Genomic DNA, 22,098 nt, shown 5'->3' with positions numbered 1-22,098 from the left:
AGAAATAACGTTGTGTCCAGTTGTGTCCGCCTGTAGCCCCCATATTCAGAAGTTTTATATAGAAATAATATTGTGTCCAGCTGTGTCCACCTGTAGCCAGCAGATTTTATAAGTTTTATAAAGAAATTGCGTTGTGTCCACTTGTGTCCGCCTGTATCCCCTCATTTCTAGAAGTTTAATATAGAAATAGCACTGTGTCCAGCTGTGTCCACCTGTAGCCAGCAGATTTTATAAGTTTTATAAAGAAATTGCGTTGTGTCCACTTGTGTCCGCCTGTAGCCCCTCATTTCTAGAAGTTTTATATAGAAATAGCACTGTGTCCAGCTGTGTCCACCTGTAGCCAGCAGATTTTATAAGTTTTATATAGAAATTGCGTTGTGTCCACTTGTGTCCGCCTGTATCCCCTCATTTCTAGAAGTTTTATATAGTAATATCACTGTGTCCAGCTGTGTCCACCTGTAGACAGCAGATTTTATAAGTTTTTATAAAGAAATTGCGTTGTGGCCACTTGTGTCCGCCTGTATCCCCTCATTTCTAGAAGTTTTATTATATAGTAATAGCACTGTGTCCAGCTGTGTCCACCTGTAGCCAGCAGATTTTATAAGTTTTATATAGAAATAACGTTGTGTCCAGTTGTGTCCGCCTGTAGCCCCCATATTCAGAAGTTTTATATAGAAATAATATTGTGTCCAGCTGTGTCCACCTGTAGCCAGCAGATTTTATAAGTTTTATAAAGAAATTGCGTTGTGTCCACTTGTGTCCGTCTGTATCCCCTCATTTCTAGAAGTTTAATATAGAAATAGCACTGTGTCCAGCTGTGTCCACCTGTAGCCAGCAGATTTTATAAGTTTTATAAAGAAATTGCGTTGTGTCCACTTGTGTCCGCCTGTAGCCCCTCATTTCTAGAAGTTTTATATAGAAATAGCACTGTGTCCAGCTGTGTCCACCTGTAGCCAGCAGATTTTATAAGTTTTATATAGAAATTGCGTTGTGTCCACTTGTGTCCGCCTGTAGCCCCCCATATTCAGAAGTTTCATATTGAAATAGCACTGTGTCCAGCTGTGTCCACCTGTAGCCAGCAGATTTTATAAGTTTTATATAGAAATTGCGTTGTGGCCACTTGTGTCCGCCTGTATCCCCTCATTTCTAGAAGTTTTATATAGTAATAGCACTGTGTCCAGCTGTGTCCACCTGTAGCCAGCAGATTTTATAAGTTTTATATAGAAATAACGTTGTGTCCAGTTGTGTCCGCCTGTAGCCCCCATATTCAGAAGTTTTATATAGAAATAATATTGTGTCCAGCTGTGTCCACCTGTAGCCAGCAGATTTTATAAGTTTTATAAAGAAATTGCGTTGTGTCCACTTGTGTCCGCCTGTATCCCCTCATTTCTAGAAGTTTAATATAGAAATAGCACTGTGTCCAGCTGTGTCCACCTGTAGCCAGCAGATTTTATAAGTTTTATAAAGAAATTGCGTTGTGTCCACTTGTGTCCGCCTGTAGCCCCTCATTTCTAGAAGTTTTATATAGAAATAGCACTGTGTCCAGCTGTGTCCACCTGTAGCCAGCAGATTTTATAAGTTTTATATAGAAATTGCGTTGTGTCCACTTGTGTCCGCCTGTATCCCCTCATTTCTAGAAGTTTTATATAGTAATAGCACTGTGTCCAGCTGTGTCCACCTGTAGCCAGCAGATTTTATAAGTTTTATATAGAAATTGCGTTGTGTCCACTTGTGTCCGCCTGTATCCCCTCATTTCTAGAAGTTTTATATAGAAATAGCACTGTGTCCAGCTGTGTCCACCTGTAGCCAGCAGATTTTATAAGTTTTATATAGAAATTGCGTTGTGTCCACTTGTGTCCGCCTGTAGCCCCCCATATTCAGAAGTTTTATATTGAAATAGCACTGTGTCCAGCTGTGTCCAACTGTAGCCAGCAGATTTTATAAGTTTTATATAGAAATTGCGTTGTGGCCACTTGTGTCCGCCTGTATCCCCTCATTTCTAGAAGTTTTATATAGTAATAGCACTGTGTCCAGCTGTGTCCACCTGTAGCCAGCAGATTTTATAAGTTTTATATAGAAATAACGTTGTGTTCAGTTGTGTCCGCCTGTAGCCTCCATATTCAGAAGTTTTATATAGAAATAACATTGTGTCCAGCTGTGTCCACCTGTAGCCAGCAGATTTTATAAGTTTTATAAAGAAATTGCGTTGTGTCCACTTGTGTCCGCCTGTATCCCCTCATTTCTAGAAGTTTTATATAGAAATAGCACTGTGTCCAGCTGTGTCCACCTGTGGCCAGCAGATTTTATAAGTTTTATGAAGAAATTGCGTTGTGTCCACTTGTGTCCGCCTGTAGCCCCTCATTTCTAGAAGTTTTATATAGAAATAGCACTGTGTCCAGCTGTGTCCACCTGCAGCCAGCAGATTTTATAAGTTTTATATAGAAATTGCGTTGTGTCCACTTGTGTCCGCCTGTATCCCCTCATTTCTAGAAGTTTTATATAGTAATAGCACTGTGTCCAGCTGTGTCCACCTGTAGCCAGCATATTTTATAAGTTTTATATAGAAATTGCGTTGTGTCCAGTTGTGTCCGCCTGTAGCCCCATATTCAGAAGTTTTATATAGAAATAATATTGTGTCCAGCTGTGTCCACCTGTAGCCAGCAGATTTTATAAGTTTTATAAAGAAATTGCGTTGTGTCCACTTGTGTCCGCCTGTAGCCCCCCATATTCAGAAGTTTCATATTGAAATAGCACTGTGTCCAGCTGTGTCCACCTGTAGCCAGCAGATTTTATAAGTTTTATATAGAAATTGCGTTGTGGCCACTTGTGTCCGCCTGTATCCCCTCATTTCTAGAAGTTTTATATAGTAATAGCACTGTGTCCAGCTGTGTCCACCTGTAGCCAGCAGATTTTATAAGTTTTATATAGAAATTGCGTTGTGTCCAGCTGTGTCCGCCTGTAGCCCCCATATTCAGAAGTTTTATATAGAAATAACATTGTGTCCAGCTGTGTCCACCTGTAGCCAGCAGATTTTATAAGTTTTATAAAGAAATTGCGTTGTGTCCACTTGTGTCCGCCTGTATCCCCTCATTTCTAGAAGTTTTATATAGAAATAGCACTGTGTCCAGCTGTGTCCACCTGTAGCCAGCAGATTTTATAAGTTTTATGAAGAAATTGCGTTGTGTCCACTTGTGTCCGCCTGTAGCCCCTCATTTCTAGAAGTTTTATATAGAAATAGCACTGTGTCCAGCTGTGTCCACCTGCAGCCAGCAGATTTTATAAGTTTTATATAGAAATTGCGTTGTGTCCACTTGTGTCCGCCTGTATCCCCTCATTTCTAGAAGTTTTATATAGTAATAGCACTGTGTCCAGCTGTGTCCACCTGTAGCCAGCATATTTTATAAGTTTTATATAGAAATTGCGTTGTGTCCAGTTGTGTCCGCCTGTAGCCCCATATTCAGAAGTTTTATATAGTAATAATATTGTGTCCAGCTGTGTCCACCTGTAGCCAGCAGATTTTATAAGTTTTATAAAGAAATTGCGTTGTGTCCACTTGTGTCCGCCTGTAGCCCCCCATATTCAGAAGTTTCATATTGAAATAGCACTGTGTCCAGCTGTGTCCACCTGTAGCCAGCAGATTTTATAAGTTTTATATAGAAATTGCGTTGTGGCCACTTGTGTCCGCCTGTATCCCCTCATTTCTAGAAGTTTTATATAGTAATAGCACTGTGTCCAGCTGTGTCCACCTGTAGCCAGCAGATTTTATAAGTTTTATATAGAAATTGCGTTGTGTCCAGTTGTGTCCGCCTGTAGCCCCCATATTCAGAAGTTTTATATAGAAATAACATTGTGTCCAGCTGTGTCCACCTGTAGCCAGCAGATTTTATAAGTTTTATATAGAAATTGCGTTGTGTCCAGCTGTGTGTCCACCTGTAGCCAGCAGATTTTATAAGTTTTATAAAGAAATTGCGTTGTGCCCACTTGTGTCCGCCTGTATCCCCTCATTTCTAGAGACCCGGTTTACACATCAATAACCTCTAGAAAAAATGTGTTTAATCCTTATAATTCTGCATCCAAACATACGCAATTATAAATTCACATTATTTGATTGATGGCTGCTATATTTACCATCAAAAGCACAATGGCATGTCGTAACTAAGCAGTGGCCGCCATTTTGACTTTCTAAAAACCATAAATGTCCGATAAATGCAACAGAATCTAAAATGAAATAGCACCTACCTCAAAAACTTCATTTTAATTAAATAATATCCGAATGTGAAGCGTATGTACGTAACGAAATAATCTCTCCCTTGAATATTTTCATTCGTATGACGTCGTGTTTTTCCATGACGTAAATTCGCCAAATCCTTCATGAAATTTCGCGGAATTTTTATTCAAATTTTATTTTTATACATTTTCGAAGCTTTTGTGCATTTATTTATTTTATTTCTTTTTTTGTTGTTGTTAAATATGCATTAGAATAGAAACAACTGTTATGCAATTGTTTTATAGTCTCAATTTGATGAAAATCCCAGTATCCCTGCAAGAATGTGTATCGCGCATGAATAGATTACGAAAGTAGTTTCGGAAACATGGTTTATCGAAGTGTAAACCAAGAGAAAAATTCCCAATTGACCAATCCAATTCAAGTATTTATAGATATGCAGATGATATAAGAATTATCTGTTTATATAGTTATATACATATACGTGTCCATGTATCCCCGGACACAAAATGCATGCTAACTATATTTTGCACCGAAAATAGGACATATCTATTTCTCAGTAACTATAATGGTTTCTGCAAAATAACAAAAAATCATTTTTCAAGAGAATAAATCTTATAATAGTTCAATTGGAAATGACTGTCATGTGTTGACGTAAATTTGTAGATTTTTTTGCTGAAGCTTTTTTTAGGCATGAAATATAATGTCAGTTAAAAAGACAACTTAGACCAGTTTAAAAGACAATTCAGACCTGTTTGAAGGATAGACCAGTTTTAAAGACATCTCAGATACCTTTTGAAGGCAATGAAGAAAAGTTAGAAAGACTACTAGAACCTCTCACCCAGTACTAAGACTATTATAACACAATTATAGTAGTCCCAGGCTAGTGTTAGATTTTTTTTGCCATTATTCTCTATTACGTCAACCCTATCTAGACTCTCAAATAAAAGTTCTTTAATGAGTCTTAGTGGTTAAAACTGAGACTACTATTCGACTTATTTTTCAAACTGGTTCGAAATTCTCTCAAACTTTGAATTGGTCTGATTTGGCTTGGGCCGAATTATATTTGGTCCGAGTTGTCCTAATTTCAGTTATGTCCCCTTTTGGCGCTCTTCAAAATAAAGATTGTTTTATTTTCGCGGAAATTTTGAAATTGTTTTGAAGAAAAAATAAAACACAGCTGAATACAAAAGGAGGTAAATATTATATAAATAAGTTCTCCATGATATGCCATTTCTTAATCCTGGTCAGAGACATATTGTATTATATGTCTCTGTCCTGGTTAATCATGAAACCTTGAAAAGTTATATTTGCATAAAATACGAGACTCGGTCACTCCCCCTTTCCAAATCAAACTGAGACTACTACATTTTGTGTAGCTACTGTATATTTTGTAGTCTCAGAATCAAACAAAATCAAAGTTTTATTGATAGTCGATACATATAAATATTTATTATTGCAAACAAACGCTTGAGTGAGCTTGTAAGGTCGACATTATAATAAATAACTCGGAAACAAAATTACATGCAAACAAACACAAATATTAAGACAAACATAATAACTAGTATATATTTGTTTAGGGGCCAGCTGAAGGACGCCTCCGGGTGCGGGAATTTCTCGCTACATTGAAGACCTGGGGCGTGTTTTTTTGTTCATCGGTAGTGAGCCAGAAGAGGTCCATTTCTATTTTTTTGCATTGGAAAGATCTTCTGGCTCTCTTCCACCTCTTCTTTTTAAATAGGTGGTTTAGACAGCAGAGGCACAAAACAAACATGGCGTCGTTTAGTCTAAATGGCATTCATAAATTAATGAATGAAGATATACTAGAATGTGAGCTTTGTTATAAACGTTTTTATGGTATGACAGCCTTAGTAGGACATATCTATAGGACGATAAGCTGGATGAATATAAGAACTACACGGACAGTAACAGTTAAGGGACAACTATTTGAAATTCTAGAGACGGAATTTTGATTCTTCTTTAGGTACAGAAAACCATAAACATTTTGAAGATTACTTTTCGGCGTATGTCTGATTGAGGTTGCTAGTTCATTTTCTTTTTTCTTTTATTTATTAAACTTTACAATTTTATTGAACTTTTAATTTTTTACATTTTTTTTATTATATTTTCATTAGTGATTAACGCTAATTTCAATACTCATGATTGGGCTAGTAGTCAGTTTAAATCAATAGATGAGGAATGAAAAAGGAAAGAGGACATCATTATTCATTTTAATTTGTCGCTAATAATGCCTATTTTTGTTTTGCTCTTACCAGGCAACCATATTCATAAACGAAAATCTCCTGTCCCCCATCCCAACAAATAAATAAATATCAGATGTTTTTTTCTTATCTAACACAAGTTTAAATTGATGCTAATTTTTAACGCCCAGTGACAAATATTTCATGCATGTTCAGGAAAACACGAGAGAAAAAGTCGGGTATATAATATTAAAACGAAGAGATATGATATGATTGCTGATGACGCAACTATCATAATATGAAGTAGTTGATGGAAGCAATAAATAGGAAACCGTAAGGCCTTCAACAATAAATTAAACCCGATACTGTAAAGCCGTTTATAAAACGCCATGAAAGTTTGAAACAATTCAAACGATAAAACTAATATGGTCTAATTATACAAAACAAAACAATTTGAAAAAAATACCAAATATGAGTTGAGACATGAACCAATGACAAACACTAAACTACATGCTCCTGACTTGGGACAGGTTCATAAAGAATATGGCAGAAGTTTATCATATAAAAACGAAGATGTGGTATGATTGCAATGAGACAACTCTTCACAAGAGATCAAATGATACAAAAATTAACAGCCATAGGTCACCTGACCATACGGCTTTTAACAATAAGCAAAGCCAATACCACATAGTGACCTATAAAAGCCCCCGAAATCACAAATGTAAAACAATTCAAAGGAGAAAACTAACGGCCTAATTAATGTATAAAATAAAGTGAACGAAAAACAAAGAAGTAACACAGCAACAAACGGCAACCACCGAGTTCCTGTCCCAAGTCAGTAGCCTGTAAGTCACTGACTTACAGGCTACTGACTTGGGACAGGCACATACATACAGAATATGGCGGGATTAAACATAGTAGCGGGATCCCAACCATTTCGTAACCAGGGACAGTGATTTAACAGTACAACAACTAGTTTGTGAGAGCTCGATCCTCCTCGAAGCTGAAACAGTAGTGTAGCAGTACAATATAAGAACAACCTGTACAAATCAGTTGCAATTTGATTCACTGAAAAGGTCGGTACGAGATACTAAAAAAATACGGCCAACTAACATAAGACCATAGACTCAAAACATCAAACTAAGAGTATTTGCAATTACTGGAAGTATGTTCAAAGCTAGTTGCAACTATAGTTCTAAAATAAATCTTGTTCTCTCAGACTGAAGTATCAATCAGAACACAACCAACTGATAAAATTTATAAAAAAGAGAAGTATAGGAAACGTCTGGTTTACGTTGCATACTAACATATGGGTCGATATATAATGAAAGCATTTGAAAAGTGGTAGTCCGAAGGTTTTAACCATCGAAATTTTGCATTAGAAATAATAGTTAGGACCGGATAAGATTTTCTTCAAGGACCACCAGAAAAAAATGATTTTGAAAACTTTCTGAAAGCTTTGCTTTATACAAAAATAATCCAGTTCGGTTACTTTAAAAAATAAAAAGATAGACTAAGATGTCCTTTTTGTAAATTGATCCGAGTCATTTTCCAGACAAATATTAACGAATTCTTGTGCAGGATAAGATTATTCTTAAAAATCAAATAGTGGGGAATAAAGCCTGATTTGTTTTGCAACATTGAATTGAAGAAAAGCATAAAGAAAATTGTAACGAACAGAGTACAATTTTACAGTCATGTCTACATGGTCTACTGGACGTATCTTAATTTTCTAAAAAAAATCGTAAACTTAATTCAATTCATCCAACATAACAAGAACCTGCTGTATTCGACGGCAATTTAATTTTTTATTTTATTGAACCGGGTTTTTATTGATCTTCCGTAGAATATCTCCAGAAGAAGTCCAGATTCATTTTTTTGAACTCTTCACCAGAAGACATTCTGGTGATGTACAGAAGAGACCAATAAAACACGCCCCTGTTGGTGACCTTCTGCTGTTGTTTTTTTTTCTATGGTCGGGTTGTTGTCTCTTTGGCACATTCCCCATTTCCATTCTCAATTTTATAATAAGACTATTGCTTATCTAACAGCGACTGCAAGACCCTACGAAAAGATCTAAACACACTAGGTATCTGGGAAAACACTTGGATAATGGCTTTTCATCCTGACAAGAGAAATGTTATGTCCATCAGTCAAAATAAAAATCCAATTACCTACATACAATTACACTCTACACGAAAATGTTCTTAAACATGTGGACAAGGTAAAATACCTAGGCAGGACAATACAATCAGACCTAAAATGGCACTGTCACATAAACACTATCTGTAATAAGGCTAACAGTTCACTAGGTTTCCTAAGAACATGAAGAAGGAACCTTAAAATCAGTTCCACCTCAGTAAAGGAATAGGCATATAAATCTTTAGTCAGACCATCACTAGAATATGCCTGTTCAGTATGGGATCCTACTTTACTGAGGATATAAACAAACTAGAAAAGGTACAACGAAGGGCTGCTAGGTTTGCCACTAACTGACATAGAAACACATCAAGTGTTAATGACATGATTGATCATGTTGATCGCTTAAAATGGAGAGAACTATAATTAGTCAGTAAATTCATCATGTGTAAATAGTTTTATCTTAATATAATTTAATTTTGGCTGTAACATGTCTTTTGATTGACTGACGTTATTTTGTTATCAGCCCATAGACATAATGTGACGTGACCGTGACGTCAACAACGTTTTTTCATTGTTTTCTACGATTTAAAATGAAATTTAGAATTAAATTATAAGAAATGACTAATATTATTTCTGCCTATTCGAAATAACATAAAAAAATGTGGTGCACACTGTTAAATAACCCGTTAAGTGCGTTATTCAGTGTGGACCAAATTTTTTATGTTATTTCTTCATAGACAGAAAAAATATTACAGTCATTTCTTAAATATAAATAAATAACATAAAAATATGCACTACCACTTTGTAAAAATGTTATAATAAATTTTTCTTTTTCATCATAAAATGTTAAATTTTTCACTGTATATTATATGTCTTCACAAAGCAATGCGTAGTACAAGTTACATAAACTTCAACATGTTGAAGGCGGTCACTAAAAAGTAGAAGTAGAAGACATAAAACAGCTTGTAAAGAAAAGTTTGTTGGTCACACAATATTAAATTTATAACATGTACAAAGTATTATTTTGGGAGTTGCAGTGATGTCTTGCATCCTTGAAAAATACTGTTTTATGAATGACAAATCATCTAAAATATTTGACTTATTACTAGTACCAGAAATTTTACCATTTTGAATAATAACAGCTAGCCCTATTTCTTAGGACCCTTAAGGGGGGTCGGTATCCCATTTACACTTAGTATGTACGTAAGCAATTCTCATTTTTTTGTAATTTCCTGTGTCATGCTAGATTCATTTTCTGTTTTCACTGCACTTTAATTTGACTTTAACGTTTCGTGCTTACAAAAGAATCGACAATCCTGCCTCATGCTTAGACCCTATAAATGAGACCTACATGTACTGTGAGGAGGCACATTTTTTAGGGTTGGGTCCTTGCACTATTGAACACCACTGAATACCCCAAAAAACACCAACCACTATAAAAGAGTGAAGAAAGTGGAAGTACAGGAAAATAGATGACTCAAAACACTGAAAATAAGGTTACAGAATGATGAACTTACTCAAGTCGAGTATGGAGATGCTGCTTCTCATCTCTTGCACATTGATTAAGAATTTGTATTCTTTTATACGTTAAATCATGTTCAATGTATTACTATGTGAGTGATATGAATAATGTCAATTTAGTATACTTGTAACTTCCCTTTATTGTTTAAGACAAAAAACATTGAAGGATGAAATGCATAAAACAGTTCATAATAATTCCTGTTGAATGCTTCTGCTCCAGTACTGGTATGTCTTTCGGTAGATAGAGTTTAAGCCCATACGGATGGTGGGAACAAACACTGTCATCAACATATGTGGCTTAAACATAATCAACAAAAGCATCTATTTTCCTCTCTTTTGGCGCAGCATGTAATAAATATTCAGCAAAGCAATAAGTTTTCTTCTCTCTCTGTACATGGACTGTCTAATGCATTTTAACTCATTTCTCTTCAGATTCTCATCTTCATGGTGAAATTTCTCTGAACATACATGTATGATACTTTTGTAGCCAAAAATAAGATTAAATATTAATCATTAATATTTGAGATAGAAATGTGTACAGGTACATTGGCACAAATGAGTGCCGAATATTGGCGCAATTGATACATTTGGAAAACAAAATTTGGCACAAATGAAACCCCTGAAAAACAGTAATTGACTCAAAACGACTACTGCCCATTGTTTACACACACATTCTGGGAACTCCTACATATTTTTTAATTACTGAAAAGTATCTAAGGTACAGGGTATTCAGGAAAACAAAACAGTTTTGGACATTGAACAAGTTACCATGGCAACACATCAGTTTTGTGATTTTCCTTGTTTTTTATCAAATTTGTAAGTATATTTTATATTGAAAAAGTATGTGCACACCCAAGAAACAACTTTATATTTGGTGAGATTTTGTCAATAGTTATAATAAAGCTTTTCTTAAATTATTTTGTTGTTTCTTGGCTGCGCATGATGTTTCCTCAACAGAAATAATGATAGAAAACTGCATAAATTCTGTTTTTTCATCGTTTTTGTGAAAACAGTATATACCATGACGTAATTGTGACGTCATCACATAAAAATCTTAATGTTTTTCATTTATATTTCTTGACCCGGTATGCATTTCGTAACATTATGTGCAAATTTGAAAAAAGTTATCAAACATTTTATTTTCTTGGGCCAAAACCAGGCCTTAATGCCCCTACTCCTTTAAAGACCCCTCCCTGATGGTCCCTAGTACACTTTCAGTCTTACATGTAACATTTTGTCAACTTCTCTGTAACATTCATGGTTTCTTCATGTTCTGCAAAATATTAAAAATGCATACAATCTTATTAAAATTAAATCTCCTCACTAGCTCACTTTTTATGCTTGCTCCCATGCAGCAACCAAGCTTAAAAATATGAGCAAGTGAGGAGATTTAATTTTGATTAGATTGAAATTCCTTTTTCAAGGTCTATTTCTTTTATATATGTTGACGTAAATCATGTAAATCTGATTGACAATCCTTTGTGGATTGTATATCTGTAACAGACAGATTGATGAATTTGTATTATAACTTTTTGAAACCCTTAAAGCTTTTCTCTGTTTTCAGAAGAATGAATCAGACAAAGTCACACATACCACATTATATTCATGGAACCAAGTCAAGCCATGCAAAAAGTTCCAAAACTACAGATACATGTACTACAAGTAAATTAACCAGACCAAAATCTACTACATATGGGTAGGTGGCCACATAGTGTAAATAAAGCATGCTCAATAATTTAACATCCTCCTATTATTTAATATGTTGAACAATGTCATTCTAAGAATATTTTTTATAGATCAGGGCACTGTCATGACTATTTATGGTGATAAAAAAAAATGTTCCTCTGATATTTACCATTAGCAAAATACAGTTAAAGATTTGTCTTATTTATTTCAAGAAAGTTAAACTAAAAATAGTAAAATGAAAACAAAAACCACCATGAACACTTACATGACGGTACAAGATATTGCTAAAAAAAATAAAAAAATCAGACAATTTTGCTTCTGTATCATGTATATCAGCATCTATTTTTTAAAATCAAACCATACACACCTTAAAAATATATATAGCTAAAGACTGTAAGTAATGGTTTCAATGCACTCAAGCTTACAAGTTTTTATTCAATTTTGATCAATATTTTGATCTAATTACCATACATGCATGACATTTAACTTCTTTAAAAAAAATAAAAAAAGATTTTAAAAAAAAAATTGAAAGCATGACAGAGTTTTTAAATATAGATGAAGAGAGTCTAAAAAATCATCTTGACAATTCCCAGTGATATTCCTGGAATAGTCTTTGTATAGAGATAAACACCTGTGCTTTAAAAAATAGAAATTTTAAATCTTCATTGTAGAATAAATGGTCGTAAGAGATCAACAGAGGAGGAAGATCAGAAAGAGGACAGAAACTCAAAAAATGAACAGGGTGAAATAAACAGATTGAAGACACTTACAGGCAAACAAAAGGTTGATTTAGATTTGAAATTGATGGAAAAGGGGTACATGTAATGAACATGTATTTCTAAACATATTGTTTTAAGAAATGAGTTAAAAAAAAAACAGAAGAAAAAGAGAAAATATCTTATTTTATATTTTTATATTTTATTATATACCTGTATGCACTTAATGAATGAACGATTTCATAGAAAAAGTTATAACCTTAATAACTTGCAGAAGAGTGTATTTTTATTATTTCTTGCATTTGAGTTGTGTCTCTCTACTTTGTACAAGACCACTGTACTAACCTGGAATTTGTGCAGGATAACCTTACTGTACACCCTTTGTCACCCTACAACTTGGTTACAAAGGCATATTGTTCTTATTGTGAGCTTATCAATCTATACACTTCTAAAAGCTGCTTTTTTTTTTATGGGAAAACAACATAGAAAAAATACACTCTGACAGTTGAGCCTTTTAAAAAGATGAAAGTGTATTTTTTGTATTAATAAAAATATACTTTATATTTAGGAAAGAATTGCAAGTTTGGAAGCTTCATCTGGGAAAGAAAATGTTCTTAAAGGTAACTTTTAACTATACAGTCTGTATGTGTTTTTGTTGTGTACTTCACCTGGTTCTAGGATTATATTAAAAAGAAATTTACCATGTAAAGGTTTTATTCAAATTTTAACGATAAAAGTCCTGTAAACCAAATAGTTTTCAGGTACTATTTTTGGGTTAAGCCCTTCTTTGTCAGTGTTATTTTCCTACTCAAAAAATTTCGCGCAATTACATCAATTGTTTACAAAATATTGTTTAGTGGTTACAAAAATCAGATTAATAACAAGTCTTCTTAAAATTAGTTGCTGTCTTCATGAACAGGCATCCACAGGGGCATTATTTGTTTCTGTAATTCACAACAGAGGCAAAAAAAAAATATGTTTACACCTTTATCTATGAAATGAGATGGGTTTTTAAATAACCTGATAAAAATACAACAAATGGAAGTTTTTAATGACCTTGACCTGGTGCGCCTTTTTGGACATTAAATAATTTAATTTTTACCATATGATAATTGACATAATTTAGAACAAAAATGAAAATTTATTAAGACCTTTATAAGTAAAAATAGATTTGGTTATATTGTAAATGAGACAGCAACCCAGTCACAAAGAGCCATCAAGAGTGGATGGCAGCATACATACAGTCTGACATCATTGACTGACAGATGACTATACATCAAGCTCTAATAGTACAGAGTCTATAAAATTTATACATTTGAACTGAAATGAGCAAAAGGATCTGCCATTAACACCAACTTCTCAAAATAAAAACAAACATCAAGATTGACATATTAAAAATTGCCAATCTGCCTTAGAATCAGACAGTGATGAAAACATGAAAACAACTCAAGTTTACATTAATTTAATTTCAAAATGCATAGTGGTGCACAAATATAACATGTGTTTCCTTTTCTTTGTAGTTCAAGATATAATTTGGTCAAAGTACACTAGAAATTAATAATTAAGGGGAGCTAACTCAGACATTTGCTTTGATTCTAATCAAAATTTATTTAGAGATTTCTCAAATTACCAGACAAACAGAAAAAAAGACATACCATTTCCAAATCAGGATGAAGGTAATTTTAAATAGGTTAGGGATTTTTTTCCCGCCATTCATTTTTTTCTAAATTCTTATTACAATGATTGGCACTTTAAAAAGAAAACTGTCATAATATTGTTTTTATTATTAACAGATGAGATAAAAACATTAGAAGACAGATTACAGCAAACAGATGAAAAAATGTAAGAATACAGTTTAATTTATTATGTGAAAAAAATTAAAGGTTCAATTTTTAATACTTTTATAGAGCCAAATTAATAGCCAGGGAGAGAAGCAAAGTGGTTGGCTCACTTGCTGCACAGCATTATTGCAATCCATAGGTTAACTATCACATAGGAATAATGATATTCATATTTGAAATTTAACTGTTGTGAGTGTAAAAATCTTGTATTGCTTTAAATGCAGCTGTTATTTTCTTTCATGATCTTGAGATTATGTTGACCAGTGTTGACAATCTGGCCTAATAATATACAAACAGACTGTGTTCTTCCTGTAAATCATAATGTGATCCAGTAACCACAAGAATAGCAAAACAGCCAGAAAAATTAAATTCTCAAATTTTGAGAATTAAGGCCAAATAAATATATATTATATTTGTTTTCTTTAATCTGCAATGATTCTTAAAGGGAAAATTCACGATTTTTTTCTTATGGTTTAAATATGTTCATAATGACATAATATATATATTCACAAAGTTTTATCGCTAAATGTGCAGTAATAAAGGAGAAATTCAATAATTAATGAAAAAATATTAACTACTTCCTGTAGGTCGTGACGTTTTCTCCTGGTTTTTGCATGCCGGGATTTAAAATATAATCATTAAAAGTCTTGGTTTTTAATCATATTTTAACGTAATCGTAAGTGCGCCGATGACTTATGCTTTATCTAATAACCAGCCGATAATAAGAAGATAAAACGCACAGACGTGCAATTATACACATTCATGAGATAAATTTTCTATGTTAAACGTATATATTCGAATTATTTTTTTAGACAACACAAAAAGTTATAAAATTATTTCTAATTAATGCATTTTCGGACTGATAAGGTGAACAAATTAAAGTACAATAATCTGTAAAGACAATATGTTGGTGTACTCTTATTGACCTTTTACTATCTCTGCTATGACTAGATTTATACGATGTGTGTATTCACGGTTCTGTGGCAATACTCGTAGATGGCTTGTTTAAAGGTAAATTGTTATTTGCACTTCGGTATTTAACCACGCCTCTAGGGCACACCTTGACAGGTGTGACTGTCTATTCGGATCAGTGGATTATAAAACAAGCGAGCATTAATACACACATTAAAAATACAAGTGACAAATAAAAATAGATCGCCGTGGAATTATTTAATTATATTTGGTGCTATTATTTATTTGAATTCAAATAAATTAATTTACTAAGAAATGAACAGTTTTCGGTTAAAGACGGGAAACTTAATTCATGTGTCAGAATAAAATGATATACACCTCTTGTCCTTGATTTAAGTCTGATAAAAAAGGGGAACTTAGAAATTAGAAATAGCTTTACCAAATCATTTTGATTGTCTTTATTAGGCAAAAAAGGTACGAGAACACTTACATTTAGACTTTTGAAACCCATGTATTAATTAATATCTGAAACTATCTGAAGATAACTCTACCGAAGCGGAATATAATTGTACGAATAAAGAAAAAAAAAATGTTTTTAAATCTTTGCACATTTATGATTAATTATTGTTATCTATTGTTCATTTAATTATACTTAATTAGTACCTTAAATATGTCTACCCCTCGGCATTAAATCTTGGTGTGGTAGGAAGGGATTATTTCATATAGATTATATTATTTGAATGAGGATTTGAGCTAGCCTATAAAAACACATTAATTAGTTAACATACATTCGAGACCAAAGGATATTAACTTTGCTAATTCAATTAACTTTTACTCACATATATTTCTCTCATGATTTGTGCGTGCTTGTTTCTATAGGACAGTGTATATATTGTCCCAAAATTAATCATTAAATTGTAACTAAAAATGTCTTGTTCGGAGGTTGATAGTAAAAAAGAAAAAGAGGTTGATAGTACTAACAGTGGTTCCAGTCCGGTCAAGAGAGGCAGATTTTGACGAGTATGGTCAATTTGGGTACGCACTAGAGCCAGAGTATACCGAAGAAGAGCTCCATAAAATGGAAGCTGCAGAAAGTTCCCGAAATCAAGATATCCTTAGCAACCCTCGCCAGTTTAACACAGCCGGATTGGTGTTCGTGTACTAAATGCATAGTTATGCCGTTATTGACGGAATGTCTTTGTTGCCCCGAATTTACTCTCTTTCATGGTAATTTTGAATTGGGTGAATGCTTATGTGACAATATCGATTTCAGAACAGTTTGTCTGAACCCGGTTGTTCTTGAAACAAGCTGTATAAGGTACAAGCGCCATAGAGGGAGAGCTCCAGACGTACTAACTCACAGCCATGTTCACATTTAGTTGAATTATACAATATACTTTTAATTTTGTTCACTGTTGAAGGCCATACCGTGACTTATATAGCTGCTTAAGTCCACTTCATTTGGGTAAGTGTCTCCCAAGTAAACAAACCACAACTTCTTATTTAATCAAATGACTTATCTTTTTGCGAAAGTTTGGTATGCAAAAGTGCAAAGTTATAAATGGGTGTCTTGCAATATCGAAGTGATAATCTATTTGTCAGATCTCTTATATCTTTTGACGAAATCAAACCATCATGGTATATTCTGCATTTGTATAGACCGAAGTGTACTAAATGATATTCATATTATACATGTTAAATGAATGAACAAATATTAAACCTATCTTTTTATTGTTTTCCGCCCATGTCTGCTCATCGCCAGAAATAAAGTTTGTCGCACGAAAAAATGGTATTAATTCCAGAGTCAAAATTTAAAGAACTTATTTTCCATGTTTTCTGGTATTGTACGAAAGAGAATTGACCTAACAAAAGAATTGCTATCTTAGGCTGTTAGTAACACATGTAGAGCAGTGGGTCGTTGTTGGACATATAAATCTTAGAAAGTGTATCATCTGTTAAATTTGCAGGTCACTGAAAGGGGAAGTCCCATACGGAAGTAGGTGTTGAGGATGATTTTTTTTTATCCAGTGACACATATTACATGCATATTCTTGAACGTTTGATACCTCATTTACTCTCAAATTGCAAAAACGAAAACTTCCAATTGTATTTATAGTATTTGTATTTTTATCCATCTGATGAGTTAACTAAAGCCTTTTTCAACTGATTTGTATAGTTCGTTCTTCTTCTTCTTCTTTTGGTATACAATAGTCTATCGAATTCGTTGATTACATACTGTTGGCATACGTGGACTAGTCTATTTACAAAACTTTTACCCCAATTTACACAAAATGTATGTTTCTTTCTTATGTTCAATGTATACATGTATATAATTTAAATTGCGCTATAGTTCCGTAACTTTCTATCTAGGCGTATAAACGAATCGCCGGCAAATGCGTATCTTTTTAAAATCAATATTACTGGTATGTTCCAATCTGTCCTTTACTATTGACAACGAGTTTATATTACATTTTCCTAAATTAACCCTTGGAAAAAATATGTAAATAGATTTTTATTTCTTCAAATCTTTTTTTTATGTATTATTTATATTTTTATAAATAATATTCTTTACACCAGAAATGTTATTTATAAACAAGCGTATGAGTTAAGTAATGACTAGTATATTATATCACTTTCGGACACGCAAGACAGAGATGTATATTATAAACCTGATAGTTCAAAATGGAAAGTTATAAGTTATCGGCCGTGTACACCGATCAATACCTACAGAAGTGAAACGATGCATGAACTTGCAAGCCCGACAGGAAATCGCTTGAATACCTGGACGTGTCACCTCACACCCCTCACAATACCTTTGGGAGTAATACCTTAAGCCATGCTGGTGATCAGATGAGGGAAGATCCGAATTTATTTGAATAAAGTTTATTACTTTAAAGAATTATGAACGAATTACATTTTCGAAAACAATTTTCACGGAACACTTATTTATGATTTGAACTTTGACTTTTTAATTAATTCCAATATTAACAGTTTAAAAATAACAGACTATGGTTATTTAAAAAAAAAATAAGAACATTTTCCGTATCAAGTTAGTTAGTCAGATTAAACAACCGTACGATTGACAAGATATCGACACGCAATTACGACTACATCGGTTACTGTAGTTTTGGTCCTTTGTGGTTTATAGACATATCATGATTTTTGATCGTAGAAGATGACAAAATGGCGGAACGCAGAGAATTGATACTCAAAATTTAAAATCGATGGTGATCTCTTATCTAGCGGAATAAAACTTTAATATCTATAAATTTGAGAATTTTTATACAGAATGGACATAATGTCAATTTTTGATTTTTTTGCGAAGTTTCCCTTTAAACAAATATTTTCCCCTCTTGAAATTCCTGTTGTTAACAATGAAAAAAACTGAGAACAAAAACTGCAAGTTAGGAAGTTTAAATAGACAAAAACTGCTAGAAACAATACTGATTTAAGGTTTCAATTAAATAGTAACATACTTAATGCAAACAGCATAATTTTGTATGATATTGTTTTATATTCATATACTTTTAGCTTATATAACTGTAAATTCATGATAAAAATATCTAAGCTTGATTCATCGATGTACCATGTGTTACACAATAAATCTACTATTTCTATGTTTGATGTAAAAGATTCTTAAGCGGTCATTTCATTTTCATGACAAAACTTATTGTTTTTTACTCTTTTCAGGGAATATTATGAAAAACAGTTACTGCTGTGTAACATAGATCCAGGTAACTTAATCATCTGCATCCTAAAGTCTTTATAAAATAAATAGTTCTTAGTAAATTATTTTTATGAAATTGAAGAAAATGAAAAAGTACATTTGTAGATAAGGAAGTTTTTTATTTTGTTTCACAACGACGAAGTTCACAGAATGAGAGAGACAAGCCAGTTGTCAATGTGGCCAAGTCATAAGCTCTCTGGTTTTCAGAAGAAAAAAGAGCGTGATAATCCATGGTTCCATATATTGTATGCATGTACCTTATGGTCTGAACTCTGAAGAATTTATCTGGCATAGGTCATTTGTCCTCGTCATAATTTTCATGGTTCAATGATCACTTAAAAAAACATCAATTTTTTTATTCAGTTGTTTTAAATTATATGAAAACTATTTGTTGCTTCTATGTGAATTAGAAAAAAAAACATTACTTAAACTTATTTATCTTTTTTCTATTAATTTCAGTTTCACTGGAGTCCTTACATCCCTCACAAGAAACTAAAGGAGCTCTTTTAGAGATAGGGAATAGAACGAAGGTGAGTTATATCTGAACTGGGTGAGTCTAGACTTTCTTTGTATGAGTTCAGTGGAAAGGAATAAATCTGACAATAATTAAAAAAGCATAAAATGGATAAAATGTTACGAGTTAACTGTAAATATGTAATTTTGACGCTTTTGGATTCAGACCATATAGAGCTTAACATGTAAACAGAATCTATGTTTGTTCATTGATAAAGATAGAATATTGACCTTTCCGTTTTGTTTGGTCTGGTTTCTATCTCATTTACAAGCGGGAGGTTTAGTTAGTCTAAAACAGTTTCACTTGTTCATATGATTGATAGTATTTATTTCGTCAGTTTTAAGAACTTCACCTTTTTAAGTTTGACTTAAGAGTTTGGTATTTTGTTTTACTATTATATGTATACACTCAACATCTTCAATTGTGGATTTTGAAATAGAAGGTTCAATTTTAAAAGTTGATAACAAATTTTTAAAGTTTCTACTTGTAAATCATTGTTGACTGTAAATGAAGATATTGATACTGTCATTTTCCCATAGTTTGAAGAACACAGACTATCAACAGTAAATCAGCAAATTTTTTTCTACTTATAGATTCAAATTATATTTTAAAAAAACTCTGTTTTAAATGCTATAGTGTTTTATATTTATAGGTAGAAGTGAATAAGTTAAAAGAAAGCATTGATGAAATGAACAACAAAACAAAACAAGTGTTAATAGATTTAAAGGTAAGAGTTTATACATTATAGGAACTATATATTAATAAAAATTTATAATCAGATTGAAATGAATGCAAAATTTTAGTACATTTTTGTACTAAAACAATGTTCAAATTGCATGCAATCTAAAATATTTACCAGATTTTTACTATTTTTTTGTGAAAATGGTATTAGTATGGAATACTTTTTATAATTTTTCATTTAAAATTAGTTTTGTTGATTTGTTAAACTAATTGTAAAAGAGGTACCTGTTAAGAGTTCCATGACGAAGGGGGAATAACTTGTCGACTTAACTTTCAGCTCTGAAAAATAATTGCAGAATATCTTGAATTATCTCCCTTGTGTTTCATTGTATTTTACTATAATGTTGCAAAGAATGTTAACTTGTTCAAGTAAACTGGTCTTGAATAATCAGAAGCCTCAATTTACTAGTAGGTTAACCAAGCATTTAGTTGTAAATGGTGATTCCTGACTATTAGAGATTAATTTGTTCGATGAAATATACTGGCTGGACAATATCTATCAAAATTAAATCAAATATAAAATTTCGTAACCATGTCCAAAACAAACCAGGTTTACTAAAGCAGATAAGTGCACCGGATCTATTTTCACTTGAACAAATCACACAAGTTATTCATTAATACACTAAAAGGATTAAAGAAATTTACCAAATAAATATAGAATTGCCATTACAAGGGAGATAATCAAGTCATCATGAAAATGCAAAAAAAAGTCTAAATCTATTGTAGGATTTTCCAATTACATTCTATTGATATGTTATATAATACATGAAACAGTCTTATTTTCAAAATTTTTATTTCTTTCAGACAATTGGAGATGAACTGGATAACATATGTCCTGAAGTTGAAATAGTGCCATCTTAGGAATGAGACTCACTGTTTTTGTTTTTATACCACATTAAACCAAGTTTTATCATGCTGTCAGATGTTTTCTTCATTTTATGATTAGGACTTTACTTGCAGTTCTTGGCTATAGTTGGTTATCAGACAGAATTTTCTCAAACAGCCAGTGTTTGAACTATTTGGCTTTTGTCATTTTTTCACTACTTGGCCTGAATTATTCCAAGTTCATCTACCTTACAAAACTGTCAACGCTTTAACAATATTCAAGTGAAGAGTGTATTAATGTGATATGAACCCTGCTATGTACTTTTGAGTCAGATTAATACCATGCTAGCTTACAGACTATTCCATAGGGAAATACATAATAACATATTATTCAGACTGAGTTAGTCTTTGGTTCTTACTCTAATGCTCAGTGATTATCAGAAAATCAGCAAATCTCAGTTTTCCAAGTTCATGATGATAACCAGCTGTGGGGTGTTCCAATGACCACACTCCCAGGGCAAGGATATGTTATCATTAGACCATAATGATAGTTTTATCAATAATAAAACTATATCCATTAAAATAGTACAGGGATTTATTTTCAAACATGGTGAACATGTTTGATACCCTTTTGACTTGTTAATTTGAAAAATTGTCTAGAAAAAAATATGTTGATATCTAGAAAATTATCCGCTTAAGAGTAAAAATCAAGAATGGTTAATATCTATAAAACAACAAATATATGTCAGATTTTCAACAAGAGACAGAAACACATCCTGATACTTTATCCAATAAAAGATTTAGATTTTCTGTGTTTTAACGCTACTTTTGGGCAATTTCATGGCAACCAGTTTTAATTTGTGGAGGAGCCAGAGTGCCTGGAGAAACCACTGACCTTAGATCAGAATTTGAGTGCACCCTCATGGGGTTAGAACTCACAACCTCAGTGTTTACTGGCTAGTGATTACAGTAGTAACTACTACTTAGACTACTTAGCCACCAAGGCCCCTGTATCCTATAAAAGACTCCACTAAAACATATCTGATA

The 22,098-nt window shown here is 32.9% G+C and overlaps 1 protein-coding gene across 1 annotated transcript; it reads left to right on the top strand.

Annotated features, from left to right (window-relative positions):
• Nucleotides 1–5,336: 5,336 nt before the first annotated feature.
• Nucleotides 5,337–21,147, top strand: LOC139516538 (chromosome partition protein Smc-like). The gene is made up of 9 exons (XM_071306708.1): nucleotides 5,337–5,421; nucleotides 11,654–11,785; nucleotides 12,447–12,558; nucleotides 13,060–13,111; nucleotides 14,285–14,333; nucleotides 18,935–18,978; nucleotides 19,431–19,501; nucleotides 20,138–20,212; nucleotides 21,031–21,147. Exons 2-9 carry the CDS (start codon nucleotides 11,658–11,660, stop codon nucleotides 21,085–21,087), a joined length of 588 nt encoding a protein of 195 aa, XP_071162809.1. The 5' UTR covers nucleotides 5,337–5,421; nucleotides 11,654–11,657; the 3' UTR covers nucleotides 21,088–21,147.
• The last annotated feature ends 951 nt before the right edge of the window (nucleotides 21,148–22,098 follow it).

Source organism: Mytilus edulis, chromosome 3 (genome assembly GCF_963676685.1).
Source record: "Mytilus edulis chromosome 3, xbMytEdul2.2, whole genome shotgun sequence".
Classification (NCBI taxonomy): domain Eukaryota; kingdom Metazoa; phylum Mollusca; class Bivalvia; order Mytilida; family Mytilidae; genus Mytilus; species Mytilus edulis.
This window is presented reverse-complemented; position numbering and strand designations above follow the sequence as displayed.